This window comes from Vanellus vanellus (genome assembly GCF_965231255.1).
Source record: "Vanellus vanellus genome assembly, chromosome: 4".
NCBI classification, from domain to species: domain Eukaryota; kingdom Metazoa; phylum Chordata; class Aves; order Charadriiformes; family Charadriidae; genus Vanellus; species Vanellus vanellus.
In genome coordinates, this window is record NC_138909.1 from 43,533,781 (window position 1) to 43,560,998 (window position 27,218).

Consider the following 27,218-nt stretch of genomic DNA (forward strand, 5'->3'; position numbering starts at 1 on the left):
CCTTGAGTCTCTTAAAAAATGTTCCTGATTTTTGAACTTTGGCTAGAGGGAAGGGGTGGAAGCATTGGAGAGGAGCCGTGGTCTGCTTGGCCCCTGTCCCCGCTCCCCAAACCTTGTTTGCTTGCTTTGCAACTGGGTTGTGGCTGCGGCGCTCGGACCCCTGTGCTGCAGCCCCTCTTGTCAGTGGGTGCCTGAACCCGGGCTGTCCTGTCCCCATGGCTGCTCTTGGGAGGCTGTCTCCAAACTGTCTCACTCTGCTGTTAAGAAAGCTCCCAATTCCCAGCCTAATTACTCCTGGTCAGTTATTACCTGTGGTTCATATGCCAAATTGCCCTTTAGCTTAAATAGCTTTTCCCTTTGCTCGTGTCTGACCCTCAGATGTAATTACAAAGCGATTGAACCTTCACTTAGCCTTTATTTTGCGATCTTGGGCAGGACAAGTGTTTTTAAGCTCTTGGAGAGTCATCCTGGAGGCTTCCTGCAGCGTAATGGGAACATGAGGCTGCGAGGAATGGGAAGACCTGTGCTCTGCTGCTGTGATGGGTTAAATGGAGTGATGCTCTTCCTCCAGGTGTTGGGTGCAGTGGCTGCCACCTTCCCTCCTCGCCCGGGTGCTGCTGCAGGTGGAGGTGCAGCGGGTCCCTGTGTCTGGGGATGTCTTCTGCAGGAGGTGGCTTTTGTGCCGTGGGCTGGTGCCCGTGGGAGCTGCAGCTGTGGGGTGTTTCTGAGGGGGGTCCTGCAGCACTGGGTGATGCAGCTGTGCTGGGGGGAAGGACATGAAAATGGCTGTCCCCCTTGGATGGGCGCAGTGGTGAGGCCAAGGAGAAGAGGCACCTCCCTGGAGCAACGCAGGTCTATTCGGGTCTGCTCAGCCCAGGTCCCCCTTCCCATGGAAACACTCAGGTGCCTGGAGCACTCTTGATCATTGTAGGGGTGGCAGTTTTCTTCTTTAGCTCTTTCTGACTTTGGCTTTTCTGTCCCAAATGTTACTTTTTAGTCTGAAACTTCCTGGCCTCTGTCTGTGGAGATAATTAAGTTAATGGGCCCTGGGAGGGGTGGCTTTCATTGTGTTAGAAGACTTTTAAGAGTCTCATAAAAACACAGATTTTGATTTTTAGAATGTCTATTTACACCCCCCCCCCCATATTTAGATATATCTATATACATATTCTAATGCTTTCAAATTTCAAAACCTTAGTCTAGGGAGAACATCTGTGCAAGGCACCACAGATGTTCATTTTCCTAATTCAGAACTTCTTCAGAAATCAAAACCCAGTGCAGATAATAGCTCTTGCACTTGGGTGCAGACCATCGGTGGCATGCCATACAGTGGGACTGCCTCAAGTCTCCAGGAAATTTTAACCTGCAGGTGAAAGTTGCCTTTAAGGACTTTTTCCCAAGAGATTGCACGGGTTGCATTGAGTGTCCAACTACTGGTACTAAAAATACACTTTGTGTGTAGAGGCTTGTGTATGCACATACTGTTGAAGAAGGACAGTTGCTCCTGTGGGCAAGCCCGGGTCAGCCCGAGCTCCTTGCCCTTCTGGTGCCTTAGTGTGGAAGTATCGGGAAATAATGGAATTGAAATGGGAGTTGTCAATATTGGAAAAGAAGGTCCATGTTCACAAACATATAATATAATATATGGAATAAAAGATGTGTGTGTATGTAAAAGGAACTAATACCCTAAGTGCCAGGATCTCCAGCGTGCGGTGGGGGTCAAGGCATTGAGATTCGTAAAGAGTTTGCAGTGAGATCTTGCTCCCAGAGCTGCTGGGTGCTTTGGCACGTAGACCCCTGTGCTGCAGTTCTGACGGAGCGCTGGTCCAGGGACAACTGGGATGCCAAGCAGGAATTCGGGGTTTGAGCTTGGCAGCCTAGTAAGGCTCAGGCATGGCTGACATGCTGGATGCCACGCGGTGGGCTAGTGCTTGCCGACGGGGGCTTTTTTAGGGCAAGGGTTCTCCGAGGGGTCCTGCCATGGGGATTTCATTGGCATCCTTGGCCGTGCCAGGGGGGTATTGAGCTCCTCGAAAATAAATCCCCTCTTTGGCAGGGGGCGGCTGTGAGGGTGGGAGTCGGGCCGGGTGGCGAATGGCAGCGTCACAAGATGGATGCGGCTCTGTGCAGACATCTGTCCATCTGTCCGGGTTTAGCTCCCGCCGTATGTCCAGGCTCAGGGGATTTGCTTGTGAGGTCCCAGCCGCCCCCCGGGCCAGCGTGGCGGCGGCGGCACGTAGGCCTGGGGCGGGCTGGGCTGCTGCGGGCAGGAGAGGTTTGTGGGGCACCGCGTGTGCATGCGTGGACGCTGAGCGGAGGGGCTGGAGTCGGCTGGACCCGCCGGCGAGGCGGATGAGATGGGGTGTTGCTAAGCTACTGAGGACCCCTCGCCCGAGAGGAGCATCGCATCGCATCGCCCGCCGCCGGCTCAGTGCAGCATCCCCGGTGCAGCATCGGCGGCGCGGGGAGGAGAGACCCACCGGCGGTGATGTAATGAGCTGCCGGGGCGGTGGTTGGAGACACCGGCGGAGAGAGGACGAGCGGCCGCGGCTTTGGTGGCTGGCATGGGCCCCCGCGGCCCTGGCGCACCGTAGCCCTTCTGAGCAGCTGCCTCCGTAGCAGCCGGCGCGTCGGGAGAGGCATTTGCTGGATTATCGGGGCGGATGGCGAGCGGATAGAGGGAGGCTGCAGCCATTTGCAAGCGCTGCCGGGCAGCCCGTGCTCCCGAGACAGAGCCGCCGAGAGCCGCATTGTTGTGACCGAGTGTGCTAACAGTCTCTCTCTGCCTCCCTGTTTCCCTTTCTCTCTCTCTCTCTCTCCCTCCGTCTGTCTTTTCTGCAATGATGAGGCAGGCCCCGGCAACACGGAAGGTACAATCTGCTGCTGTATCCACACTGTCATTGCTAACGCTGCTTATCAATGTACCTTGTTTTGCCTTTTTTTCTTTTTTTTTTTTTTTTTTTTTGTATGTTAATGCTGCTGAGCTTTAATTGTGAGTTGGACTCTGTTTCAGGTGCCTGTGGACAGACAGGGTGGGGGGAGGTTGCTGAATGAGAAGGCAGCATCATTTTAATGCCTAGCTTTTCCTTTCAAGTTTCCTTTTTAAGTCATTTCTCCATTTCACCTGTCTGTGCCTGTGTTGCATGCAGCATCTCTGCAGCTCGGCTGGGCTCCGGTGGCTTCCCTGCTGCCGGAGGTGCTGGCGCTTGGCTTGTGGATGTTGCATGTTAATAATAACGTTTTTCCTGCCTTAGCGATGCAAGCCGTGCCATTGGGTCTGCCTGCTTCTGACATTTCCAAATGTTTGTCATATCTGGATCCCCTGTCAAGCTGTCATTTCTGCAGGTTACAGCACGGACTCTAGTTTGTGCTCTGGTAGTGTCCTATATGTTTATTTTTAGCATAACCAGGATATCACTGTTCAGCTTAAAGAGAAATACTGAGAATTTTTGGCTGATCTCAGAGAAGAAGGGAAAATAAAAATAACCAGAGGCACAAACGTGCAACTTCACTGGCTGTGCTGTGTCAGCGAGAAGATTTTGCCGTTTTAATAATGTTACAGTAAATGTTCTTGATTTATGTGTATGCTTCTTTGAGCTCACCAAACACAGTGCCATACTTTGTTACGTGGTGATTACTTTAAGAGCTCCTGTTTAATCCACTTCTGAATGAAAAGTTTTACAAATGCTGGTTTTCTTCTGCTTCCAGCGGAAGGGTGGAGTGGTGGGGCCAGCCCGGTGCTCAGTGCCCTGTCTGGCAGGGAGCTTTACAAATCCGACAGCCGCTTGATTTAATCCTGCTTTTTCTGTTGTTACCTCCCCTTGCACGTGCCGTCTCTGTATGGCATCATGCCTGCGAGAGAGTGCATGTGCAAGGTGTTGCCGATTGTTTAAAATGCAAAGTTTCTTGTAGCGTGTATACAGCAATAACGCGGGGTAATATCACCCTGGGAAAAACACCCCGCGAGGAGCTTGTCCCTTCTGCCGGTGGAGTGTCGTGAGGTTAGAGACAGCGTTTAATGCCAACAGGTTTTGTCTGGAGACGGTTTGGTTCCTCCGAGAGGCCAAGTTCCCTGATGGTGAGCGGGATGGCACCCTGCCCGCTCGGGTGGGCAGCGCTGACCTGAGGTCTTTGCTGGGTTAATGCCCGGGCATCAACTCCAGGAGCTGCGCTCCGGCCCTCTCCACCTGCTGCTGGAAAACCTGATGGAAACTTCGTGGGAGATCTGCAGCAACAATTACAGTCTGAGAAGTTCTGCTTTTCTGCATCAGAAGCCCTCAGGCTTTGTCCAGCAGGAGCCTTCAGCAATACAGTATCAGTCCTGCCTGGCATAAGGTGATGTTAATACAAATGTGCTTGTCCGTGCTCACAGCGTTGCCAGCGTTTAGTGCTCCCAGCTGGGTCTGGATGGAGACTCCTGCACTTGGAGCAGAACCGAGCTAGGAGGGACCTGCAGGACTTGCGATCGGCAGCCCCACATTCAAGACGGGAGATGTCGGCTCCACGCAGGCAATTGTTGGTACCCAGGAGTTTTGCTGGATTTCTTGCTGCTAGGAGCAGTTTGCGTCTGAGTTAGTCTGTTGTGAGCCCCAGATGCTCTCTCCTTTCTCTGAGTGCAGGACCTGCCAAGGTTGTGTAATGTCATCAAATATTTATGCAGCAACATTACGCAGCAGAGTTCAAAACTGCCATATGAAATATTAATAGCCACAGCTGGGTGGTGCAGAGCATCCTGGGATCCAGGAGGGCCCAAAGTTTTTGTATTAAGCTTCTACATAGTCTGGAGCCTGGCAGAAGTTCAAGCATCTGCTCCCAGCTCCTGAGCAGGGCTCCTGGATGCTCCCGTAGTCATGAAGAGCTTTGTCGATGGAGTCCTGCTGCCTTCCTCCTGCACACCATCTCCTTGCCAGCTGGATGCCGGACCCTGATGGCTAGAAGGGGGAGAAGCCAGTGTCCCGGTCCAGCTGCAGTTCTGCCAGTGGCGTACGAGTGCTTCGCAGAGCACAGTGGATGAATTGCTGATGTGAAGTGTTGCTGTGTGACAGCCGGATGGAGAGGAGGATGGCCGGGGTGGCAGGGAGCCCAGTCGCCCTCCAGCTGTGTCAGAGAGCAGCAGAACATTTCTCCGTCCCCCCCTTGCCAAAGAGCTGCTCACCCAGGGGATTTCGGAGCTGACGCTTCAGCTTTCTGTGGTCTTCACATGGTGTTACATGGAGGGGGACCAAAATGGCCTTCCACCTTACAGCAGAGGAGGCATGAAACCTGGATTAATCTCTGCCATTTCGCATGGCTAGCTTTTAGAGAACATTACCAAGAGGCTTCTCCCTTTCTTAAGGGTTTGGTGTGGTTTGAGTCGGGGAAAATGCTCAGCTTCTCCCCACCCCATAGCCCAACTAGGGAAGGCTTCAGTGGTCGCTTGTTGAGTATTTCCCCTGATGTCTGGCGGCTGCCATGGGCAGCACTAAGCTGTATTTTGAACGCAGAGACTTGGTTGCTGGTGTGAGATGCCCCAGCCCTTGGCTACTCGTGTCTGCCACGCACCGGGGTGCTTTTGGTGCTGACCGCGCAGAGCAGGCAGAAGGATGGCAGGGAGCACTGTGCCCGGCAGTGGGGGCTCTGTTGAGTTCTCCCCCTACGAGCTGGGTTGGGAGCCACATGCTTGGCAAGGAGCGGAAGCGTCTCCCTGCATGTGGCTCACAGAGTCCCTGAGGGAGGGGGGGGTTTCAGAGCGGTCTTCAGATTTCTAGTGGCACTCAATGTAATCTTTATTTAGTAAGACTTCTGAAAGATGCTGGAGTATTCCTGAAGAGCTTATAAGACTGCTCCTAAATCAGACCTGTATTTATCTGAGGGTTTTAAGCTTTTACTGTTGTCATTACATTTTCCTGGCAAATTTTGCTAAGCAGGAGATGTTATGGGAGATGGGTATCTTCCCTCAGTATTGAAATGGGCCTGCTGTTGAGTGCAGCCTTTTAGAAAAGGCTGGAAGCGAGCAAAATAGGATTTAGCTCAAGTAATACGGTAGGTAATAGGCTATTTTGAAGCGATATCCTGTCCAGTTGTAATGTATATTTAAAAAAAAAAAAAAGCTGCAAGATCTCTCAGCTGGTTTAAGGCCTTGGGTGGGAATATGGCCATGGCTTTTGAATATCAGAGAGAAGCTGTGGTGGTGGGTGCGATGCTGCACTGGTCTGAGACAGGTCTGCCTCTGGCTCACGGGGGCTGAGCATTTGCTGATGGGCTTTGTGCAACTAAACGTCTCACTCATGACTGCATCCTTGGGGAGTGTCATATGGCAGCGTTTTTATTCATCTTTTCTGTTCTTGGTTACTTTAAGCTGTGGATTAGGTAATAGAATAAAAAAAAAAAAGTTAAATAGAATGTGAAAAGTTTTAAAACAAGCCCCAGCATTTTTAAAGCTGCATCTGGAGAGCAGATGTCCCTTCCAGCGATTCCCTCTGCCCGGTCCCATGGTTTCCAGTGCCCGGGACCTCCCTGCCCGCACCTGGAGCACTGCCCGTCCAGCTTCCCCCATTGACGGCTGGCAGAGCCATGCCAGCCTCACTGTTACCTGCTGTTATATCAATTATGGGTGGAGTATTTGTTAACGGGGGAAAAACATTTATTTACTGGTGTATTAAGCGCACAGCAAGGATGTGCCGAGATACGCAGTGTGGCCTCCCCACCCTTCGATGTGAGACCACTGGCTTGTTGATGGTTGTGTTACTGCTATGCTGCATGTGCAAAGGGTGGGTGTATTTGGGGGGGGGGGCAGAGGGTCCTGCCTTGAAGTAGGTGGATCCATTTATTTCCAGAAATGAAAAGAAAATATGGAAGTGTTTGAGTAGAAGCTCTATGTTACCCATGTGAGTTTTATGACTGAAGAGAAATAGGGCCCAGGGGCTCCAGCATCTCTATGGTCAGCCAGTTTGGTGATGCTCTGGTCCCTTCAGAAAATCAAAGGTGTGAGGGGAGGGGGAAAAAAATTAAAAATAAAACCCTTCAATCTTGCACTCAAGTGACCTCTTGGAAAGGTGTGTTGAGTTAAACCCACTCCTTGTCAGCAGAACCCGGTGAACACTGAGCAGCTCTGCAATAAGGTGGCAGCAGTTTCCAGGCTGGCCCAGGGCAGCCCATATTTTGCTTCTGAAGCTAAAGATCTCAGAAGTAGAAGGTTCTGCCCCTGGGGTGTCTGCTGGAGTTGGGGGTTGGCTCCAGGTGCAGGATTCCGGCAGTTGCTCTTCTCCACAGTTCTGTGGTCCTGCAGCTTTGCTATAAAGGGGGAGAAGCAGAGCTGGAGCTCGATGAGCGATTTCTGGTGCAAGCAAGAGAACCTGACCAGGAGGCTGAGCTGCCACTGGGCTCTGTTCCTCCATTTCTGTGGGAGCTCTGCTAAGCAGGGTTCTTGCCTGGAGCTGCCCTGGGAGCGTGGGTTAATGAGCTCGTACACCTGATGCCATGCACACTAATTGCTGTGATGTCTTTTGTTTCCTTTACCTTGTTCTCTGCTGCATCTGCTGCTGCCCTGCTGCGGTCTGTATCTCTGCTCCTGTCTGTCCCTGTATGAATGTCTCTCCTCCTCTGCCTTCCGCTCCTGTTGCCCTCCAGACCACCGCCCGGCGGCCCAAGGTGAGCAGCTGCGGTCAGGGGGCACTGAGCATCCCCTGCGTGTTAAATATGAACCTGATGAGTTCTAACCCCAACCTGTGTTTTCTCTTGTCCTTCCATCTCGTCGTACAGAGCCTGGAGAAGCTCACAGGAGCAATGTGCTTCTCTGGAGCATGTCTAAATCACTGGGGACAACCTACCTGGGCAAAATGTCTATAGAAAAGTTGTGCTCTAAGCTAGAGCTCATCTAATGAGTGGAGTAATGCCCCGTCTGGCTGGCTGGCAGACCATGCTGCTTGGTGTTCCTGTTAATGTTACTAATTGCTTCTCACTGACTGCTGTTTCCTGTCTTATGTGGGGTACTTTTCGGTGGGATCTTGAGGGTGTCTGTTGAAGGAGGTGAGTGCAAAGAGGTGCCAGCCAGGACTGTACTGATTCCAGCACAGAGAATCAATTGATCACGTTTTGAGGTCTGCCCCTAGCTGGCAGGACTTGCCTTGCAAAGGGGCACACAGAGGAGGGCAAACAAGGGAGATAAATCCTTAAAGAACTCTATAATAGCCAAGTTATGGTTTGTAACTGGTGAAATATTATTTTCTACAAAGGGATACACTGCAGGGAGGGCTTTATTTTCACTGGCATGTACAAGGAACTCAAACCAGGGCAGTGATGGATTCATTCGGTTTCAGGGCAACTGGGATCCCGGCTGCCAGGCATCTAGCTTTCCCCTCTGAAAAATATCTTGTTAACTGTCCTTTTGGCAGTGTAGGGCCAGAGCCCGGGCTGAGGTAGGACCTCATGGCAGGGCAGGGGGAAGGGGAAGTGTAACAGAGGTATATGAACACAATGTGAGGAGGACAGTCCACCACTCCTTCTGTAGGTTAAAATTTCCTCTAAAACATCTCCCCCGACAAACCTTGAGACACAGCAGGGATTTTGCTGTGAGTCCATGTGATGCATTTGCAGTGAGGCAGAGAAGTGAGATCAAGGTAAGCAGCTTTTGTGTGCTGGTGTGGATTTTCAGCCAGTTTCCAGTCCCAGCTGGAACCTTACCCTTTACCAGGGAAAGTTGTGGAGAGCTCTCAGATCACATTTGAATGATGTTCTTGTTCTCTGAAACTTGTGTTGGAGAAGGGCTGTGAGTGGATGTCCTACATGACCTCCTCCTACTCCTTTGGCTTCATATCTATGCCAGGCAGGAATTAGATGGGGTTGAAAACACCTCTGCATGTGTGTTGAGTTCAGAGCTGTTGCCCATGTTGGCCAACTGCCCTGGCACTCTGCAGCACTGAGAGCCCCTCTCGGGCCGTTGCATCCTATTTTGGTTGGGCTCACAGATGTGTCCACATCAGATAGACTCAGCTGGCAGGCCATTTTCTCTGGCAGCTTGGACCTTCCAGGGTTGCTGGGAATGGATTTTCAATAGGAACCGTTAGTGAAGGTTGTCCAGTAGCTGTGCAGAGGGGTCTAGGAGATGCCGTGCTGCATTTTGGCCCTTTCTGGAAGAAAGTATGTCCCTTGGACCTTTCCTGATCCTGACTGCCAAGCCCAAGTCATGGATCTCCAAAGGTTTCTATCTCTTCAGGTGTGATGAGTAGTGGAACCATACCAGGTGTGTCCCTGGTGATGCTGCTCTGTCTCCACAGGTTTTTAATCCCTAAAGCAGCAGGAACAAGAACAGCATCCTTGTTTCAAATAGTGAGTGTCTTAGAAATGGTGCGTGTGTGGCATGGTGCTGTGGACACTGTTCCCAGGCTGGTGCTCACACCAAATCAGGAGTCAAGTCAATCTCGAGGAGTAAAATAAAAAGCCAGGAAATTTGTGTACACAGTATTAGATGACACAGAGATGAGTGCTCCAGAAATACAGGTCCATGAGGAGAACAACAGAAGTTTCTGACGGACCTGGTGCTTTCCTTCAGACATCAGCTTCCCTTGGTCCTGTCACCTGGGTTACATGGCCAGCCTCACTGCTGGATCCCCAGCCAGCAATTAACAACCTCATAAGCACTGATGAAACCGCTCTCTGCTGCTCTGGTTCCTCCAAGCTCCACTGGTTTTCCCTGGACGCTGGTGAACTCTTGCTACTCTTTCATTTTCCCCCCCTCTGTTCCCCTAAAATTTGGTGCTTCGTCCCCTCAGCTGGTGTAGTTGCAGGCAGAGGGTGCAGAGTTGGATGCAGTGTGTCCCTAACAAGCTGCTGGTGGTACTGGCACATGTGCGTGGGCATGCAGGCACAGCAGCACCTGACTCAGGCTCCTGCAAATGCTGAACAGCGGATGTGTCCTGTTGTGTTTCCAGATGTGGAGGATGGACAGGGACGACAGAACCTTCCCTGCTCCTGTCTCGGTGTGCTTTGAGGTTTTGCTGTCTCATCCTTTGGAGCTGGAACACCAAAACCTCTGACTGTGTTTCCACTCTGCAAACACTACTGAGGACCCTTGTTATTCCCTGCTCTGATTGCCTCCGATGTGCTCACTTGCTAGGCAGGGTCTGCCCTCGTGTCCCAGGACCTCAGGGTGTGAGCTGGCCTTGCCCTGAAGAGCAAGGAGATGGGTCTGTTACCTGCAACAGCAGCATAGGTAGATGTGGTAGGGCGAGGAAAATAAATACGACATGGTTTGTAGGGAGAGGGAATCTTTTATTGTCCCCGCTACTGCAGGAAGGAGGAGATGGACTCCCTCTGCCTCTGGTCTGAAGCAGGACTTGTGTGCTCAGAAAAAGATCCATTTTTGGTTTTTAACTATGTCAATGGTGTAGTAAAATTTTACCTTTCCCTTCAACAACTCTTTTTATCTATGAATTTTGGCTGAACCAGACTCCTTCCAGAGCAGTGTAAGATCACAGTGTTCACACTGCTGGAGAGTCTCTGCAGTAGTGCCGGTCCTCGGCACGCTGCAGGTCTGGGTACAGCGAGGCTGTGGATGCACTCCTTCTATCCAGAGCGGTTTTGCTGTTGATGTCCCCGCTGCCACCGTGCTCTGGGTTTCATCTGTGCTGGAAATGCACAGCCACTGGGAGACAGTGGCTGACCTTGAGAAACACCCTGGTGAAAGAAGTGGTGTTGAAAAGTGCGGGAAGATGGACTGGTCATGTAAGCGTCATCTCCCTTGAAATGTGCTCATCTGACTTTCTCCCCTGGCCATGTTGTTTTGCAGCCCACCCGGACCCCCAATTCTGCAGCATCCAGTGGTACGGCTGGGCCCTCGGGCTCAGCCTCTGCCTCTGGTGGGGAGATGAGCAGCAGCGAGCCCAGCACACCTGCTCAGACGCCGCTGGTGGCTCCAGTTATTCCAACTCCCTCCTTGACCTCTCCAGTGGCACCTCCAGTTCCCTCGCCCACAAAGGTAAGCTGTGGTCAAGGTAAGCTGTGGGCTCTGCCAGTGTGGAGGGTGGTAGCTCCTAAGGGGAGGTGGAGAGAAAACTGGCCACCAGTACTGGTAGGAGGAGGATGAGGAAAAGGGGAGCAAGAAGTCCTCTGATGGGTCCTGTTGGTGGTCACTGCGCAGGACCTGTGTGACCGCCTATAATGCTGTACTGGGTTTAGGTGCCATGGTCTGTGGGAGGAGCAGAGCAGCCAGGTGGCTGGGGGACAGAGACGAGCGTGCACGGCTTGCTGGGGAGTTGGCCAAGGACAAATGCAGAGGCCAACTCAGTTCCCAATGCACGTTCTCCCTTCCGGGCTCCCCATGGGATAACGTGGCATCAGAGCAGTTTGGCAGGTGAACGTGCCTGGGGGTCGAGGCTCTGAGTCAGAGCTTGAACTTGCCGATGAGGGCAGAGCTCAGTCGTAAATCCGGAAGAGGACCTGAGCACTGCATGCTCCACCCACCGGTGTTGGATGAATGGGAGTGGAGGAACCAGTGGTGGGTGCACTTTGGGAGCGTTCCTGCCTTCAAATACGAAGACCACTTAGAGAGGTCCAATATTTCCCAAACTTGTGTGTTTCTAATAATTATACCAGCATAGTTATTCCATTTTTGATCTTTAAAATAGTTTTTCATTACTTCCATCCTGCTTTGTATTAATTAGTTAAAATTAGAGCTTGTGAAAGATTTGGGGCATGAGGGCAAAGAATTAATAGCATGAGAGGATAAAGACCTGGCTCTGAGGTTGTGTATTGAGGGAAAGGCTGGAAAAGCCACCATCTGGTGGGAAGAAGGGATGTTCACACTCCCCAGAGTTGCCCACAAGGACTCTGGTAATGGGTTAATGTAAGGGGTGCAAAAACTGTTCTCCTGAGAGTATTGGTGGCGTCTGTATGTCCAGGGCTGAGAAGGCAGCAGAGGAGAAATCTGTGTGGTTTTCCTGTGCTGTTTGACATCGCGAAGGACTTTTTTTTTTTTTTTTTTTTTCCAAAATCTGTTCCTTCATGTCACCCGGCTTTGTGATTTTAAGCTGTAGTCATGAGGCTGCTTTAAACCTGTGCTACTGCCAGAAGAAGGGAGTCACGTCCCCTTCTCCTGCCCTTGCTCACAGCCATTTGCCCAGGTACCGCTGCGCTGGCATCAGCGTTTCTCTGGCCGTTGGAGCTGATCTGGCCAAAAAAGAACCAGCAAGTACAGGATCAGTTTTCCCTAGTGGGAGCTCACCGGAGGATTACGTGGCTGCTGCTGTGGGATCGAGTGGGCACTGGTGAAGGGCACAGGGCCATCTCTGAGGGTGGCTGCCTGGGCTATGTCACTTAACGACTGAATCGCCCTGGCTTCGGGCAGCTGCCCTGCTCTTCGCAAGGGCTCTCACAGCAGCTGCGCAGGCTGCACGTGAGGGAAAGTGGGACTGTAAAATCCAGGTACCGGGGGGAGCCTGGGGTCTGTTGTACAGCAGCAACACTTATTTATAGAATTAAAAAAATGTGGGACCTCAGGGGGAACCGGGGTTTTCTTTAAATGGCACGGACACTGGGCTTTCCTCAAAGGTGTGTGGTGACGGGGAACAGGGTGACAGGCATGAGTGGCAGCACGGGACATTCCGGCTGGTGTTAGGGAAAAGTTCTCAGGGTGAGTGTGGTCAAATACCGGGATGGGTCTAGAGGGACTGTGGGACCTCATCCTTGGAGACATCCAGAGCTTAATTGGATGAGGGCCCTGATCTACTCAGCACAGCTTTGAGCAGGGACGTGGACCAGAGACCTCCGCTCACCTCTCCCAACGTCAGTTATTCTCTGATTGTAAAACAGGAGTGTGCTTCAGATGTATGATTTGTGTTCAAGACAGGCCAGTGTAACTAAAGGTATTCTCTGTCTCCAGAACAGCTCGGCAGTGCCTCAGTGTCTCCATGAAGGCCAGGTGACGGCTCTGGTTTGACGAGCGTGCATGTAGAAATCACCCTGTCAGCTCCCTAAATGGGGCGCTGAGGGTTTTGCCTTGACCTAACTCACTCTCCAGTAACAGCTCACGTGTGGCTGTGCAATACCTTTATGACTTTGTGCGGTTCGAGTGGTGTTTCCCCGCCTGCGGGAGCAGTTCTGCAGTTACAGCATAGCCATTTAGAAATACAGTGCCAACCTTGCCTGTGGTTTAAGGCGAGTCAGGTGTGCCTTTCCCCTTGGAACGTAAGAGGCTCGTGAAAGGGAACCCTTAGAGCTGGGGCAGGGAGGGATGTCACCCCTGAGGAGGCTGCGTTTGCAGCTCGTTGGAAATCTCAAGCCTCTGTCCCTTTTCCACGTGCCAGCTTTCATTGTAGCATTGGCTTTGGTCTCAAGATAACCCAGCTCCAGTGCTGCATCACTGTGCAGCCTTCCCTGGACCGTTGCGTACTGGTGTTAGTATCCTCCTTAAGCTGTATCTTTTTACTGCGGGTAAAGCTGGTTTCACTATGAAGCCCAACCACTGCAGCCCAAATGCACTTAGAGCAGAAGGGGGTGCATTCAGAGGGGCACTGGTCAGCCAGCGGCGCTGCAGGAATGGCCCGAGGCACTCACCTCTCTGCGAGCAATGGGCTAGAAAAGCTGCGGAGAAGGTCTTGGGCTGCCCGTGCAAGCTGATCTGGGGTGCTCAGCAGAGACCATTTTAGGATTCGGTCTGCTGAGGCGGGAGGATTCCCAGGTTTTAGGCTTGTACCCGGCTCACCCTTGTAGACCTGCACCGGGTCTGACACACCGTGGGTTACAACGCACACCAGACCCCCGGGTACGGAGCATGGGGGAGACACCCCCACCCCATACAAACATCTGCTGTGCTCTGTAGGGTGGGTGTTGGGAGAGGATTAAAGGGGAACAGCTCGCACAGAGCGCAGTGAATTTGCGGCACGAGTGCGCAGTTTGAGGTATACCCTATATGTGTGTGAGCATGTTTCTGAATTACACGCTAATAACTAAAACCACTGGCTGCTACAAGTCTGTACCATCATGCACGTTTTTTTGATAGAACCTTTCTGTAAGATCTGGTTCCGTTTATGGAAATGTGTTTCTTGCATGCCATTGCTCTACGCTGAGTAGGAGCAGAAGAGTTACTGAAGGGGGAACTTGGGCATGTTAGTGGTGGGGGATTTTTTTGGGTTTTGTTTTTTTAAGGATTTAGGCATCCATAGATCCCATTGAAGTCAAAAGCAAGGTGCTCGGGACCTTTTGCCAGCCAAAAGGTTTTTGTCAGTGTGTCAAGGAACTTTTATCACATGTTATACGTGTAGTGAAAATCAACAGGTTAAAATGACAGACTCTAGCTGCAAGTGTAGAGCGATACATTCTTCTAAAACTGTTCCAGTAACAATGCCAAAATACAGGCTAGCTGCTGATGGGTCAGGTTCTGTGTGGGTTAAATTAATGTAGCTGGAGCTCTCCAAAGGATGTTGCTGCTCCTTTTGGTAATTCTTGGTTTGATGTTGTAGGAGGAGGAAAATTTGCGTTCTCAAGTCAGGGACCTGGAGGAGAAATTGGAGACTCTGAAAATAAAGCGAAATGAAGACAAAGCAAAGCTTAAAGAGCTCGAGAAGTACAAGATCCAGCTGGAGCAGGTGCAAGAATGGAAGAGCAAAATGCAAGAACAACAGGCTGATCTCCAGAAACGTTTAAAGGAGGCCAAAAAGGTGAGCATCCCTGAGACGTTCAGCAGCTCCAGTACTGAGGCTTGCAGAGGGAGACATGATTCCAGGGCTAATTCAATTGCTGAAAATGTGTGGGGGGTTTTTAATGAAATATCAGCTAGGATTAAACTGTGTGCTCTCCTGACTCCTGTCTTCTGAATACATGCCAGGTCCTAAAGTGGCCTCTGACCTCACGTATCACTGTTCTCTCCAATGTAAATATTGATTTAGGTAATGAGCTGCCAGTGCAAATCCCAGATGCAGCCAGAGAGTACACCGCATGTTTAATGCGGCATGCGAGCGTGGGTGCTGACTGCGTCTGGTCTGTCATGGTGGTAGCACGTGCAGCTCATTCTAGAGCTGAAGCCACAGCTTCATTCTCTAACCAGACTAGATGTCAGAGCAGACAGAACCTTTGGATGGACTTTGCGTAGTCCTGCAAAGGTACCAGAGATGTTGTGCATCCCAGGATTTGCTTTCCTTTTTGCTGCCCGCCTGCCCCATCTGTGAGATAGCCTGGCCTTCGAGGCAGGAACTTCTGATCCTTTGAGTTGATTCCTCTATCAGTGCAAGTTTCAGTCTTGTGCAGGGTAAGATAAGTTGACGTTAGAGGTGGTTTCCTGTAACAGATGGGGATGAAGAATGTGACAGTTAAGGAGCAAGTTGCACATATCAACTTGTAGGATGGGTGTCCGAGTGTGGCAGCAGCTGTGTTTCTCTGGTTTAATTTGCTGTTGCTGGTCTGCCGGTGCTGTGGGTGGGACACCATTCAAATTCCAAACCTGCTGATAAACTGCCAGTCCCACCTTCAAAAGCTTAAGTAAAGCTCCTGGAGATCTTGCAACTGACTTCAAAAATCAGTGGACTCCAGCAGATTTAAGAGCATTGCCATGTATTGAGGTTTCGGATCCAGCTGGAAGAGCCAGCCCTGTAGGAAGAGGCTCACTGGTGATGCTGTGGGATCTGTTCCCATTGCTGACTGTGCAGGCCTAAGCTTTCCCATTGTCCCAATGCCTGGATGTCTTCAACAAATTTTAAAACTGCCACATCTGCGTGGTGGAAGGTTTTTTGCACTGTGCTTGTCTTTGACTCTCCAATGTTTGTAAAGCAGCAGGTTGTCCTCCTTCTTGCTTGCTTCTACCTTATGTGAAAGCAACATACTTGGGAAGTGAGCAGTAAGTTCCTGAACAGTACTCATGGCTTCAAACAGTTAAATCCCAATGTGGTTTCATTTTAAATACAGCATTAATATAAGTGGGTTTTTTTGTTGAACTAAGTTGATAATCAGCATTGAGTCTATTTGGGAATTGGGCTGAAGCAAGCTGGGGCATCCCGGGAGCTGTTCTTAAACAGTGAGTAGATGATCCAGTCCTCCGGAGCCTCGTCTGAGCTAAGCACGTGATGACAAGTATCTGGGAGGGCTGAGGGGTGTGTGTGAGAGGTCTTATTAATGTGTATAAATACCCAATGGGGAAGAAGACGGAGCCAGACTCTTCTCCGTGGTACCCACTGAGAGCACAAGAAGAAAGGGGCACTAACTGAAATACAGGATATTCAGTTTGAACATAAGAAAACCCCTTTTTCCTGTGAAGGTGATCAAACACTGGAGCAGGTTGCTCTGAGATGTTTGGGGTTTCCATCCCTGGGAGGCCGGACAGGGTCCTGGGCAGCCAGCTCGGCTGCCCCTGCTTGAGCAGGGGTTGGGGTAGACAGTCTGCAGGGGTCCTGGCCCACCTTGGCCACTCTGAGCGCTGGGCGTGCGAGTCCTCCCTGCTCTGGTGATGGGGGCATAAATGGGTCCTCCCTTCCCCATACGCCGTGTCTTTTCTTGTCTGCTTTGGAGTGGGTTCCTCTCTCTGGTGACTTCCCTGGGGGGACGGGGTCCTGATCTTGACTTTCTAATGTAGCCTTTAATTTGTTAAAACTCATCTCCCTTTAGCTAAATTAATACATTTTGAGCTCCTGCCCTGCAGGGCTGGTTGGTATGAGTCACTGCCAGTGAAAGCCACAGGGCTTTGGAGCTAATGAATCTTAGTATCGCTCATTATCCACGAACATTTCTCCTGTGGCCGCTCTGCTCTTGCTGCGCCCTGCCTTGGGGCGTCATTTGAAATGTCTGCTGCAGGTTGGTGATTTCCCTCTTTCCCTTCTCCCCAAGGGACAGGTTACCTGCTCTTCGCATCTGTGCCTAGTGCTCCCAGGCAGACGGCAGGACTTAGCCATGCTGGCAAAGGAGCTTTTGCTTCTCTCTGCCCTGTTTTTCCAGGGTGGATTCTTGGTTTGTTTCCCCAGTGATTTATTTGATTGTCTGCTCCAGTACAAGCCTGCGTATTTTCTGTCTTCATATCTGTCTCTCCTCACCTGCAGATTGCTTTTCTGCTGGGCTCTTTTGTGGATGGGAGAAGGTGTGAAGCAAGGGAGGGCCTCAGGAGGGCGGAGGTGGGCACCCTGGAGCACTGGCAGTGGGCCTTCCCCTCTCAGCCCAGATAAGCTCTTGTTAATTGGACTTGGTCCTCCTGTGAGAGAACCATGAGAGACATAATTATCCGAAGCTCATTATTTGTGAGAGGTGTCTGTCCATCATTGGCCTTGGGCTTCCAGGGTCTTCTCACCCATATTTGCTTGACTGCAGGAAGCCAAAGATGCCTTGGAAGCCAAGGAGCGCTACATGGAGGAGATGGCAGACACCGCTGATGCGATCGAAATGGCAACCCTGGACAAGGAGATGGCAGAAGAGCGAGCAGAGTCCCTGCAACAGGAGGTGGACTCCCTGAAAGAGAAGGTGGAATATCTCACGATGGACCTGGAGATCCTGAAGCACGAGATCGAAGAGAAAGGTGGGAAGGGGTCAGCTTTCAGGTGGTCTCAGCCTGAGTCCTGCTGCACAGAGGAGCTCTTCACAGGGGAGCAGAATGCTTGATTGCTTCCGAGCAGTGGTGGCTCCTCACTGCCATTTGCAGTGGGGCTGAGGCTTTGCCTCTGATTTCCTCTGGCAGCCGCTGGGGCTTTCTGATGCGTCCCCAGCCCTGCTCATCAGGCACAGGTAGGACCATCGCATGCGGGCAGGTCGGTGGCATCTCAGCTTCGTCTTAACTTGGGTCCTAGCCTCACTGAGAAGGCAGTGATGGAGCTGTTGCACTTTTTAGTCTGCAGATAAGTGTTCCTGTCCTGGGCTTAGAGGAGCTCAGGCTTAGTTTTAATGCTTGTCATTTTCCCTGGGGACAGTGGATGCCACCCCAAAAGGTGTTTGACTGGGACAGACTTTATGTGAGAGGTAACACAACTGCTTTTGTTGCTTACTGATCCAACTTCCCAGCTTTGCACTGAGCACAGCTTCAAAACCAGTGCACTACTCTTGTTTTGATTCCCCTGGGGCCTTTTAGCTTTTGCTATTCAAGGTGAGCTTTAAGAATTACAGCAGGAAAGGAGCCAGCCATTAAACACTTGTAGTGTTGGAATTCACCTGAAAAAAAATGAAACCTGTAGAGGCAATAGATGATCAGGCAGGCTGAGGGATGTGACAGAAAAGTAGGCATGTCAAGGGACCGGGAAGAATGTTGGGAGGACAGGAGTGGTCTGCAGGGAGATGTGGAAATTACTGAGATGAGTAAGGTCTTTGATTTGAGTTTGTTTTTGCTGAGTTGTGAGGGCCAGGAGGGTTGAGAGCTGAGACCATTCATGGTATCCAGTGACGCGTTGCTCTGCCATAGCCCAGCAGCTGCTCGGGTGCAGTCTGCGGGGTTGCTACAGTGCTTCTTCATCTGCACTAACTGACTTTCGGTGGCATCAGGGGAATCTCTCGGTCTATGAGCACCAGTGTTATGCACCAGGCTTCAGTTTTGCTGTTGCAGGAGAGGAACTGGTGTGTTTCCCCTTGGTGTGACTTAGCTGTCCTCTTACTGGTGTTTGTAATGTCACTTAGTGTTGAGAGAACTGGATCTGTTTAGCAGCTGCTATTTCTGCACAAGCAGAATAATGCCTCCTTTCTACTGCAGGCTCGGATGGAGCAGCATCCAGTTACCAAGTCAAACAGCTGGAAGAGCAAAATGCGAGACTCAAGGAAGCTCTTGTAAGGTAGGAGACCACTTGTGCTCCCCAAAGGCTGGGATACTGCAGATGAAGTTCCTTCCTGTGAGAGCCCGTGCTGTCTTGATGTAATAAGAGTTTGTGTCAGAACACTGATCCAAATACTGATCCCAGAGCAGCTGATGTTACACTTGCTAGCTGGTCTTGGGTTATTTCTGAGCTCTTGTGCTCCTGTAAGCATGCAACAGAAAAGGAATAATCTCATATCACTGGAGACCAATGTAGATTGGGAGAAAATGAAGCCACTTCAGAAAGCTTCTGTATTTCATTTCTCTGTGTATGCAGTGCTCCGCTTCTGCAGCACAGCTACAGGTTTATTCAGGCAGCCTGTACAGGACTGTTCTCCCAGACATCTCCTGCACAGGTCCTGCTTCAGGTTTCTTGAGCCTGCTCAGCACTAGGACCTGGTTGTTGCCTTTCCCTGGGCAAGCCCATCTGCCAGGGCTTGGAGCTTTTCTTTCTGGAAGCCACATGTGCTTTAGCTTAGAGGTTCAGATGGGGTCCCTCTGGTAACCACACCACTGCTTGCTGTCCCACCTCACTCCTCCCATGTGGCTGTGGTTCAGTGTGTGCAGGGTGCTGTGTTGCCTTTGGTGCAGAGAACAGCCTGTGCCTAAAGACAGTTATTCCTGTAGGCCAGGAACAGGCAGAGGAGGTGGAAGCATCCCCTTCTGATAGCAAATACAAGAAACTTCCTTGGAAGGACTTCCAAACAAGTGCATATTTGGAGTGGGAGGTATAGAGAAGGTCCAAGTGAAAGGAGCTCCCAGCGCTTGCACTCCCTGGGCAGAGCCACTTTGGGGCTGTTAGCAGAGCTGTTCACACAGGGGCCTCAATATACACATAAGCAAAGCTCTGTTCTCTGTGTGTAACAAAACGCCTTTCCTTGCCTGTGCTTTGTCTTTTTTCTGCTGCTGACCTTTTACATTGTGAAAGGCTGTGAATGTGACTTATTTGTCTTTGCTCACTGGGTTCTTCCCTTCTGTGCTTTAGCCTGTCCCATTTACAGCTATTCTTTCCTGCCTGTCTCACTCATGCTGTCTGCTGTCTATTTTTCTACATTCTTCTTTTCTGTTCTGTCCATCCCCTGTCACTCTCATTCTTTCAAAGGAAGGTGCCATCTCAGGCACCGATTCACCCCCATCCCTTTCTGTTAATGAGCATCTAGGGATGCTCTTCATGTCTCCACCAGGAAGGGGCTTCCAGAGACTCCAAAGGAGCTCTGCTTGCGCTGCCGATGGGCAGTCAGTGCTAGCAAGGGCAGAGGGTCTTAACTCTGCTGGTGCCCACCAAGAGCAACGTCTGGGAAGGAAACAGCTTCTCTTGCCTGGACCTCTGCTGGGCTTGTGATGGGTCTGGTTGCTCTCTCAAAGGATGCGGGATTTGTCTGCATCAGAGAAGCAGGAACATGTGAAGCTTCAGAAGCAAATGGAGAAGAAAAACACAGAGCTGGAGTCCCTGCGTCAGCAGAGGGAAAAGCTTCAGGAGGAGGTGAAGCAGGCGGAGAAAACGGTTGATGAGCTAAAGGAGCAGGTGAGTCCACTGGGGGAAGGATAGGTGGGGAGGGGAAGTTCGGGGCCGTCTGGGGCATTGAGCAACTGCTGCCAGGCAAGCTTAGGCCACCTCCTGGCACAGAGCGCTTTATGTCAGTTGCTCTTGCAGAGCCACGCTTGGTGATATATCTGGAGGGACTAATACTTCTGGGTACATGTGCAGTGGAACTGTGCTGGACTCTGCTTGGCCATAGAGTGTCTTCTGAACATAGGACACAGATGGTGTGTTGTGCTTTCCAGGGCTGGTCTGTGTTTGCTGCTTGCTCAGTGCTGAGCCATCACATCTTCCATAAGTCTTGTTCCTGGCCGGGCTGAGACATCGATGCGGTTGCAGGGCAGCCATTAGGAAGCCCCCAGGAAGGATCTACATTCATTGCAGAGCAGCCTGTGCAATTTATCTGAACGGCTGTTCTGGAGGGTCACTGGTGTCATGAGCTCTGAGCATTAGCCTGAGTTACATAGAAGGTGGTCTATTAGCAGAGGTGATGCTTCTTAATGCAAAGACTGAAATGCCTCTTCCTCCATTAGTACTGTAGGTGTATAACCACTTGCCTATGTCCTCAGGGGAGACAGAGAGCTTGGAAAGCACTGTCACAGGTCTGTGAAGACGCAAACTGAAGGTCAGCATCATTTATGCTGACCTGAAACTGTTCAACCTTGTGCCCTGGTGCTGCAGCTAAAGAGCCAGTAAGAACTCTAAGAGCCAAAGCCAAGCCTGTCTTTTCACGTGCCCTTCCTTCTGGGGCTGCTAGCTGTTCTGGTTCGAGTTGTTTGCTCACCTGAGGGATACTATTCTCTGCTGTCAGGAGGGAGCTTAAAGCACTATCTGACAAACACTTACCCCAGGAATGGGAAATGAATTTATCAGCCATGTCCGACATCTTGCCGGAGTGATCCCACGGTGGCATAAAAGGACTTTTGACCTGCTTGCTACAGCGTGTTGAGCTCCAGGTTGGAATGTGTTGTGGTGTGTGCTTGCAGGTGGATGCTGCTTTGGGTGCTGAAGAGATGGTGGAGACTCTGACGGAGAGAAACTTAGACCTGGAGGAGAAGGTCCGGGAGCTGCGTGAGACTGTTGGGGACCTGGTAAGGTGGACTCCTCTGGAGTAAGGGTTGGTACTGGGGGGCTTGCACCCCTTCCTGGTGTGGGGCTGGGCTGATGTGAGGGCTGGTCCAGCTGACTGCCTGGCTGTGAGGCTGTCTGAGGCACTGGGAACTGCCCGGCAGCGGTGCCAGAGGGGATGGGGGAAACTCTCTACAGGCATTGCGCTGTGTTCCGCTTCTCAGCGGTGCACCCTTCCGCTCTGCACAATACGCTTATTACACCCCAGGGTGCCCTTCTGTTCTGAAAATGCCCAACTGCCCTCTCTTGCTTGGCTGTGGTGTAACTGCGTGCCGTGCTGCCTCCTTCTTGCCAGGAAGCCATGAACGAGATGAATGATGAGCTGCAGGAGAATGCCCGGGAGACAGAGCTGGAGTTACGGGAGCAGCTGGATATGGCAACGGCGAGGGTCCGTGAGGCAGAGAAGCGTGTGGAGGCTGCGCAGGAGACCGTGGCCGACTACCAGCAGACCATCAAAAAATACAGAGAGCTGACTGCACACCTTCAGGTGCGGCCCTTCGGTGTCCCCCCACGTGGCAGCGGGGCAGTTCCCACTGGAGCCATGCTCCTCTGGGAGCCCACCTCGGTGACAAGGAGACCAAGGATGTGTAGGCAAAAGCATTCCCAGAGGAGGTGGGCAGGGATGGCACACTGCCTCCTGCTCTCGTGGGAGATGGGCAGAACACAGATGGCTGATGCTTGGAGAGTGGGTTCCTAATTGAGCTTTCCTGGGGACCTCCAGCAGTGCCGGACTTGCACGTGCTTTTTGTGACCTCTGACAGCCCTGCCTGTCCTTCTGCCTGTATCCAGATGGGGCTCACTGGCAGAGGCCCTGCTGAAGTCAGCACTGTAAAATACTTCTGAACACATGTCTGTTTCAGCCTTCTACTGCGCTGTGCCACTTGTGATCCAGGCTTGGGAACCGAGTCCTGGAAGAGACACAATAGCGTGGGGTTGTTCCAGCACTAGGCTTTAGTTCTCCTGGGCTTAGCTGGCAGCGAAAGGAGATGGGTAATGAGTCTGTGTGGATTCCTTGGCTTTAATACAGCGTGTGGTCAGCCAAGCATTTGGAAAGCACTTGCGTTCCTCTTCCTTACTTTCATCCATCATTGTGCGTGTTGCACAATCATTGTGCGTGTTGCACAATGAGACCCTGGTGCTCCCCCCCACCCTCCCTGAGGAACGGAGCACTTGGAGGTTAGGTGTGGAGGTGCTGCAGTGGGTGTGGGACTACACATCTCCTCTGTGCTGGTTTTCTGTATGTCTCATGGCAGCTTCTTTCTGTGCTCAGGACGTGAACCGAGAACTCATGAGTCAGCAAGAAGCATCTGCCGAGAAACAGCAGCAGCCTCCTCCTGAGATGTTTGACTTCAAGATTAAATTTGCAGAGACGAAAGCCCATGCTAAGGTAGGGGCAGCAAGAGAGCTGCGCACCAGGCGTGTGAGCTGAACAGGGGGCGTTCATTCCTGTGTGTGAGGCTCCTGAAGCAGTGGCAGCGAGATACGGCACCGGTGTGTGAGTGCCAGGCTCAGGGTGGGTATTCCCCACGCAGTGGGGCTGACCCTGGGCCACAGCTCTTGGAGTTGGCCTGCGGTGCTCATACCAGCCGTGGAAACAGGCTGAGGCGACTATCAGGGTGTTTCTCTCTCCCAAGAGAAATATCGAAGTTCAAATACTGCTGTGCAAAATGGGATGTTTTCTTATGAAAGAGCATGCTCAGAGCTGACAATGTAAGCATTGTTTTTATCACACTGTGAACGCTGGCTGGAAAGAAAGAATGCTTGTGAGCGCAGATACATGGTGTACTCTGTACATGGGGTTAGACCAGAGCTCCAGATCAGTCCCTGGGCACATATGCAGAGCACTGGTTGGTAACAATGAGAAATGTTTCCTGTGACAGCCAGGGAGGTGTTAGCCGTGTCCCAGGAGGAAAGAGGTTCTGACTTTGTAAAATACTGAACAGGCTGGGATGCACTGGTCTGGGGAGGGGACCAAGTGGGCTGCCTTGACTGTGTGTCTCCTGCAGGCCATTGAGATGGAGCTGCGCCAGATGGAGGTGCAACAGGCCAATCGGCACGTCTCCCTCCTCACCTCCTTCATGCCTGACAGCTTCCTGCGCCACGGAGGGGACCATGACTGCATCCTGGTGCTGCTGCTCATCCCTCGACTCATCTGCAAGGTGGGATGGGTGCCTCGGCTTCCACCTGCCTGGGAGAGTTAGGCCTTGTCAAGAGCTTGTGTTAATTCTCCCTTTGAAGCTTTGAGCTGGAGCTATCTCCTGAGCTGGGCTGATGCGACTTGGAGTGTTGTCTTCAAACCCACTGTGCCATTTGGGCTAACCAGGAGTCAGTGGCTGTGCCACAGCTCTGTGGGAAATCCACCTTTTATTTATGTCCCAGTTGAATTTGGGATTTTGAATGTCTACTTGTTTGAGAATTTTCAAAATTGTCTGAGAGGAGGGAGGAGGAGGAGGAGGCAGGAGTCCCCGCCCGCAGGTGGTGGTAGGTCAGTGGTTGGAGCACTCAGTTATGGTACTGGGTGGGTCAAACCTGCCAGTTCAAGCAGGGCAGGTGTGTAAGCCTCAGTGTCACAGGGGTTGGTGCTCTGCTGTCCTGCTTATCCCCCTTCTGGACTGCAGAAATCTTTCCCAGGAAAGCTTGCTTTCTGGGGGCAAAGGGGGGGTGTTTGGCTGGTCTGTGGCTCAGCAAAACAGATCAGAGCAAGCGTAGGAAGACTCTGAAGGTTTGCTCTCTCCTCCAACAGGCTGAGCTGATCAGCAAACAGGCTCAGGAGAAGTTTGATCTGAATGAAAACTGCGCAGAGCGCACTGGCCTCAAGGGTGCTGCGGGAGAGCAGCTGAGCTTTGCTGCTGGGCTGGTCTATTCCCTGAGCCTCCTGCAGGCTACGCTGCACAAATACGAACAGTGAGTACCCAGCCCTTCTCCTCACCCTTCCTTGATTTTCACACGCTTCAACATCTGGAAGCACAGAGGACCTCTGCAGCCTCGGGACAGAGCCTGGTCCCTCTGGAGTTAAAGATATTTTGGCAGCTAGGCTGGAAGGAGGCTGAGGGATCCTATTTATTGCCTTGTGATGGCAGTATTCACTTCTCTTGTAACTCCTTCCTTGTTTTCCTCCCAAGAATTGACACGTGAAGGGATCCAATTTTCTAGCACATGTTGCTCGTTATTCAGCTGCGACCGTGTCTTGAGGCCAGAAGTAGCCTTGCTGCACTCATTTTTCCATCTGTCCTGCCAGGAGATGCATCACAGTCTCTTGCTGAGCTTGATTGCATCTGGGGTTGACTCTGGGCTTCAGTCCCCAAGAGCAGACTCTGCCCTGCAGCCCAGTGCCCTCTGCCACAAGTGTCCAGGGCTTAGTCCTGTGTGGAAGGTTTCACAGAGCATCAGCCTGAACTCTTGATCAGCGTGAGCCCATCGCTGGGCAGTGCCCTGACAGCGCTGTGGAGCCAGGACTTTCCTCAGAGACTGGAAAATGCCTTCGGGCACTGAAACGGCATTGGCTGGAGAGGGTACTTGCCTTCAGGCTTGCTTGGCTTGCTCACAGGAGAGTAGCTCAGTTTGAAACAGGACACTGGCTGCTCCTGCACCAGCATGGCTGATGAACTCTTAGAGTTTCCTCCTGCCTCCAGCACTGGCTTCTGGCTTAGACACTTGAGCTTTTCTGTTCTGGGGCTCCCTTTTCTGTTGCCCCCAGGCAGCCTATCTCATGCTCTGGTTATCTACAGATGTTTTGTCCTTTGTTAACTGCTGGATAGCTATGGTGCTTCTGGGGGTCCAGCTGGTGGTCCTGGGGCATTCCAGAAGCAAAGCTCTGTATTGATGCTGTCTGGAGCATGTGCCTGTCGCAGCCAAGCTGACTGTGCCTGTGTTCCCTTACCAGGGCCCTGAACAAATGCAGCGTGGAGGTGTATAAGAAGGTAGGGATGCTGTACCCCGAGATGAGCGTCCATGAGCGGTCGTTGGACTTCCTAATTGAGCTGCTGCACAAGGACCAGCTGGACGAGACAGTCAATGTGGAGCCGCTGACCAAAGCCATCAAGTACTACCAGGTGGGTCTGCGGAGCCAAGAATGATGGGCTCTTGGACACTCTTGGGGAGTTTCTGACATGCAGAGTGGGGAACTGGTGCAACCTCACCAGTACATGCCACAGCTGGAAATCTTGTCCTTGGATACGTCGTTCACATGGCACATTGATAAGCTGTGAATAAACTTGTTGGCAGCACTTTCCTTTGGATGTTTTTCACCTCCAGAGCATGCAGGACTTGAGCCTGTGAGTGTGTCACTTGGGGGCTGTGCTCTCTGTCCCTGGGAGGATGCAGGCCGAACAGATGCGGTTCTCCCATCCTAGGTTTCTGTACCTCTGTGCTGCAGGTCAGCAGTTTCTTAGAATAAAGGGCCACCAGTTCTTTTGGAGGGTTGAGTGGTCAGAGGGGATCTGGTGAGGGTCACTGCAAGAGTTTTTACTTCTAATTAAAAGTTAGTTGAAACCCTCAATGTTTGTTTTTTTTTTTTTTTGTTATTTATTTCCTCATTTGTTTTGTTTGCTTGCACGTGTGGAAACATTCGAGGGGTGCTGATCTCTGCTGATCTCTCTCCATCTAGCATCTCTACAGCATCCACCTGGCTGACCAGGCTGAAGACTGCACGATGCAGCTGGCCGACCACATCAAGGTGAAGTGGGGAAAAATAACCTGACTCTTTCCTTGTTGTATGTTTTCTGCCTTTGCCCTTTCTGGTTCCTGCTGAGATCATTTTGTGAGTTGAAGTGCTGCTTCTCCCCATCTCCCATTGCAGTCACTTTTCCCCAGCTCCCGCTGCCAGTGGTGGCACAGAGGTGATGTGGGCTCCTAGGCCAGGGAAAGGGGAAGAATACGTGGGGCCGTTTGCCCTGCAGACCTCTGGGTAGAAAAAGGGCAGCAAGGAGAGTGTGGAGAGCATAGTGTCTAAGAGTGAGTGTTGTACTGCCCTGGGCTTCTAAGGGAAGTACTGGTGTCCTGTTGCTCCCTGGAGTAAAACAAAAATTGAATGCCTCAGTCTGTTTTCCTGCTCCTGTAAATCCTAGAGTTGTATACAGAGGGTCTGTCCTGAAATGCCCGAGACCAAATCCCAGTTTGCCCTAGAGCAGCTCTTTTGCCTGGTGTCTGCTTTTGCCCTGAACTTGACGGTACCTGTGTTTGTGTTCTGCAGTTCACCCAGAGTGCCTTGGACTGCATGGGGGTGGAGGTGTGCCGGCTGCGATCCTTCCTCCAGGTAGGACGTGCCAGGCTGGCTCTGCAGGGTTGTGGCGAGGGTTGTGCTGGGTTCTCCTTGTTAGTGATCCCTCTGTCATTTTTCTGAGGTCCTTTTTCTGCACCCTAGGCTGGGCAGGAGGCATCTGACCTTGCCATCCTCCTCAAAGACCTGGAGACCTCGTGCAGTGACATTCGCCAGTTCTGCAAGAAGATCCGGCGCCGCATGCCTGGGACAGATGCTCCGGGTATCCCTGCGGCACTGGGCTTTGGGCAGCAGGTGAGCTGACTGGCAGAGCAAGGCACCCTAGCACTGCCCGGCACGGAGCCATCTTAGCCACGTACTGGGAGCTGTGGGCTGTACTGGGCTAGCATCAAATGCTGATAGATCACTTGCTGTCCCTGCTGGCTCCAGGGAGGGAGCGTGCTGGTATGCAGTGCCCTGATTCAGCTGAGCAGCAGCCCACTGCTCAAGCAGAGGAAAATGGTGCAAGTTGAGATGGGAAGTAGTGTCTCTGGGCTTTGTGTTTCTAGTTTGGATGGAGATATGGACTTCTTAACCTAATCTTCTCCAGCTTTGAGTTTCTTTCTGGC

The 27,218-nt window shown here is 51.7% G+C and overlaps 1 protein-coding gene across 1 annotated transcript in view; it reads left to right on the forward strand.

Moving 5' to 3' along the window:
* Positions 1-27,218, forward strand: part of DCTN1 (dynactin subunit 1) — an 87,272-nt gene that overhangs the window by 49,623 nt on the left and 10,431 nt on the right. Inside the window, exons 6-19 of the mRNA XM_082482151.1 lie at positions 10,766-10,954; positions 14,436-14,633; positions 17,263-17,467; positions 18,626-18,704; positions 20,090-20,249; positions 21,251-21,355; positions 21,688-21,879; positions 22,663-22,779; positions 23,399-23,551; positions 24,136-24,296; positions 25,276-25,444; positions 25,999-26,067; positions 26,584-26,646; positions 26,755-26,904. Of these exons, the coding sequence (XP_082338277.1) occupies positions 10,766-10,954; positions 14,436-14,633; positions 17,263-17,467; positions 18,626-18,704; positions 20,090-20,249; positions 21,251-21,355; positions 21,688-21,879; positions 22,663-22,779; positions 23,399-23,551; positions 24,136-24,296; positions 25,276-25,444; positions 25,999-26,067; positions 26,584-26,646; positions 26,755-26,904 (2,010 nt within the window). The remainder of the gene's footprint in view (positions 1-10,765; positions 10,955-14,435; positions 14,634-17,262; positions 17,468-18,625; positions 18,705-20,089; positions 20,250-21,250; positions 21,356-21,687; positions 21,880-22,662; positions 22,780-23,398; positions 23,552-24,135; positions 24,297-25,275; positions 25,445-25,998; positions 26,068-26,583; positions 26,647-26,754; positions 26,905-27,218) is intronic.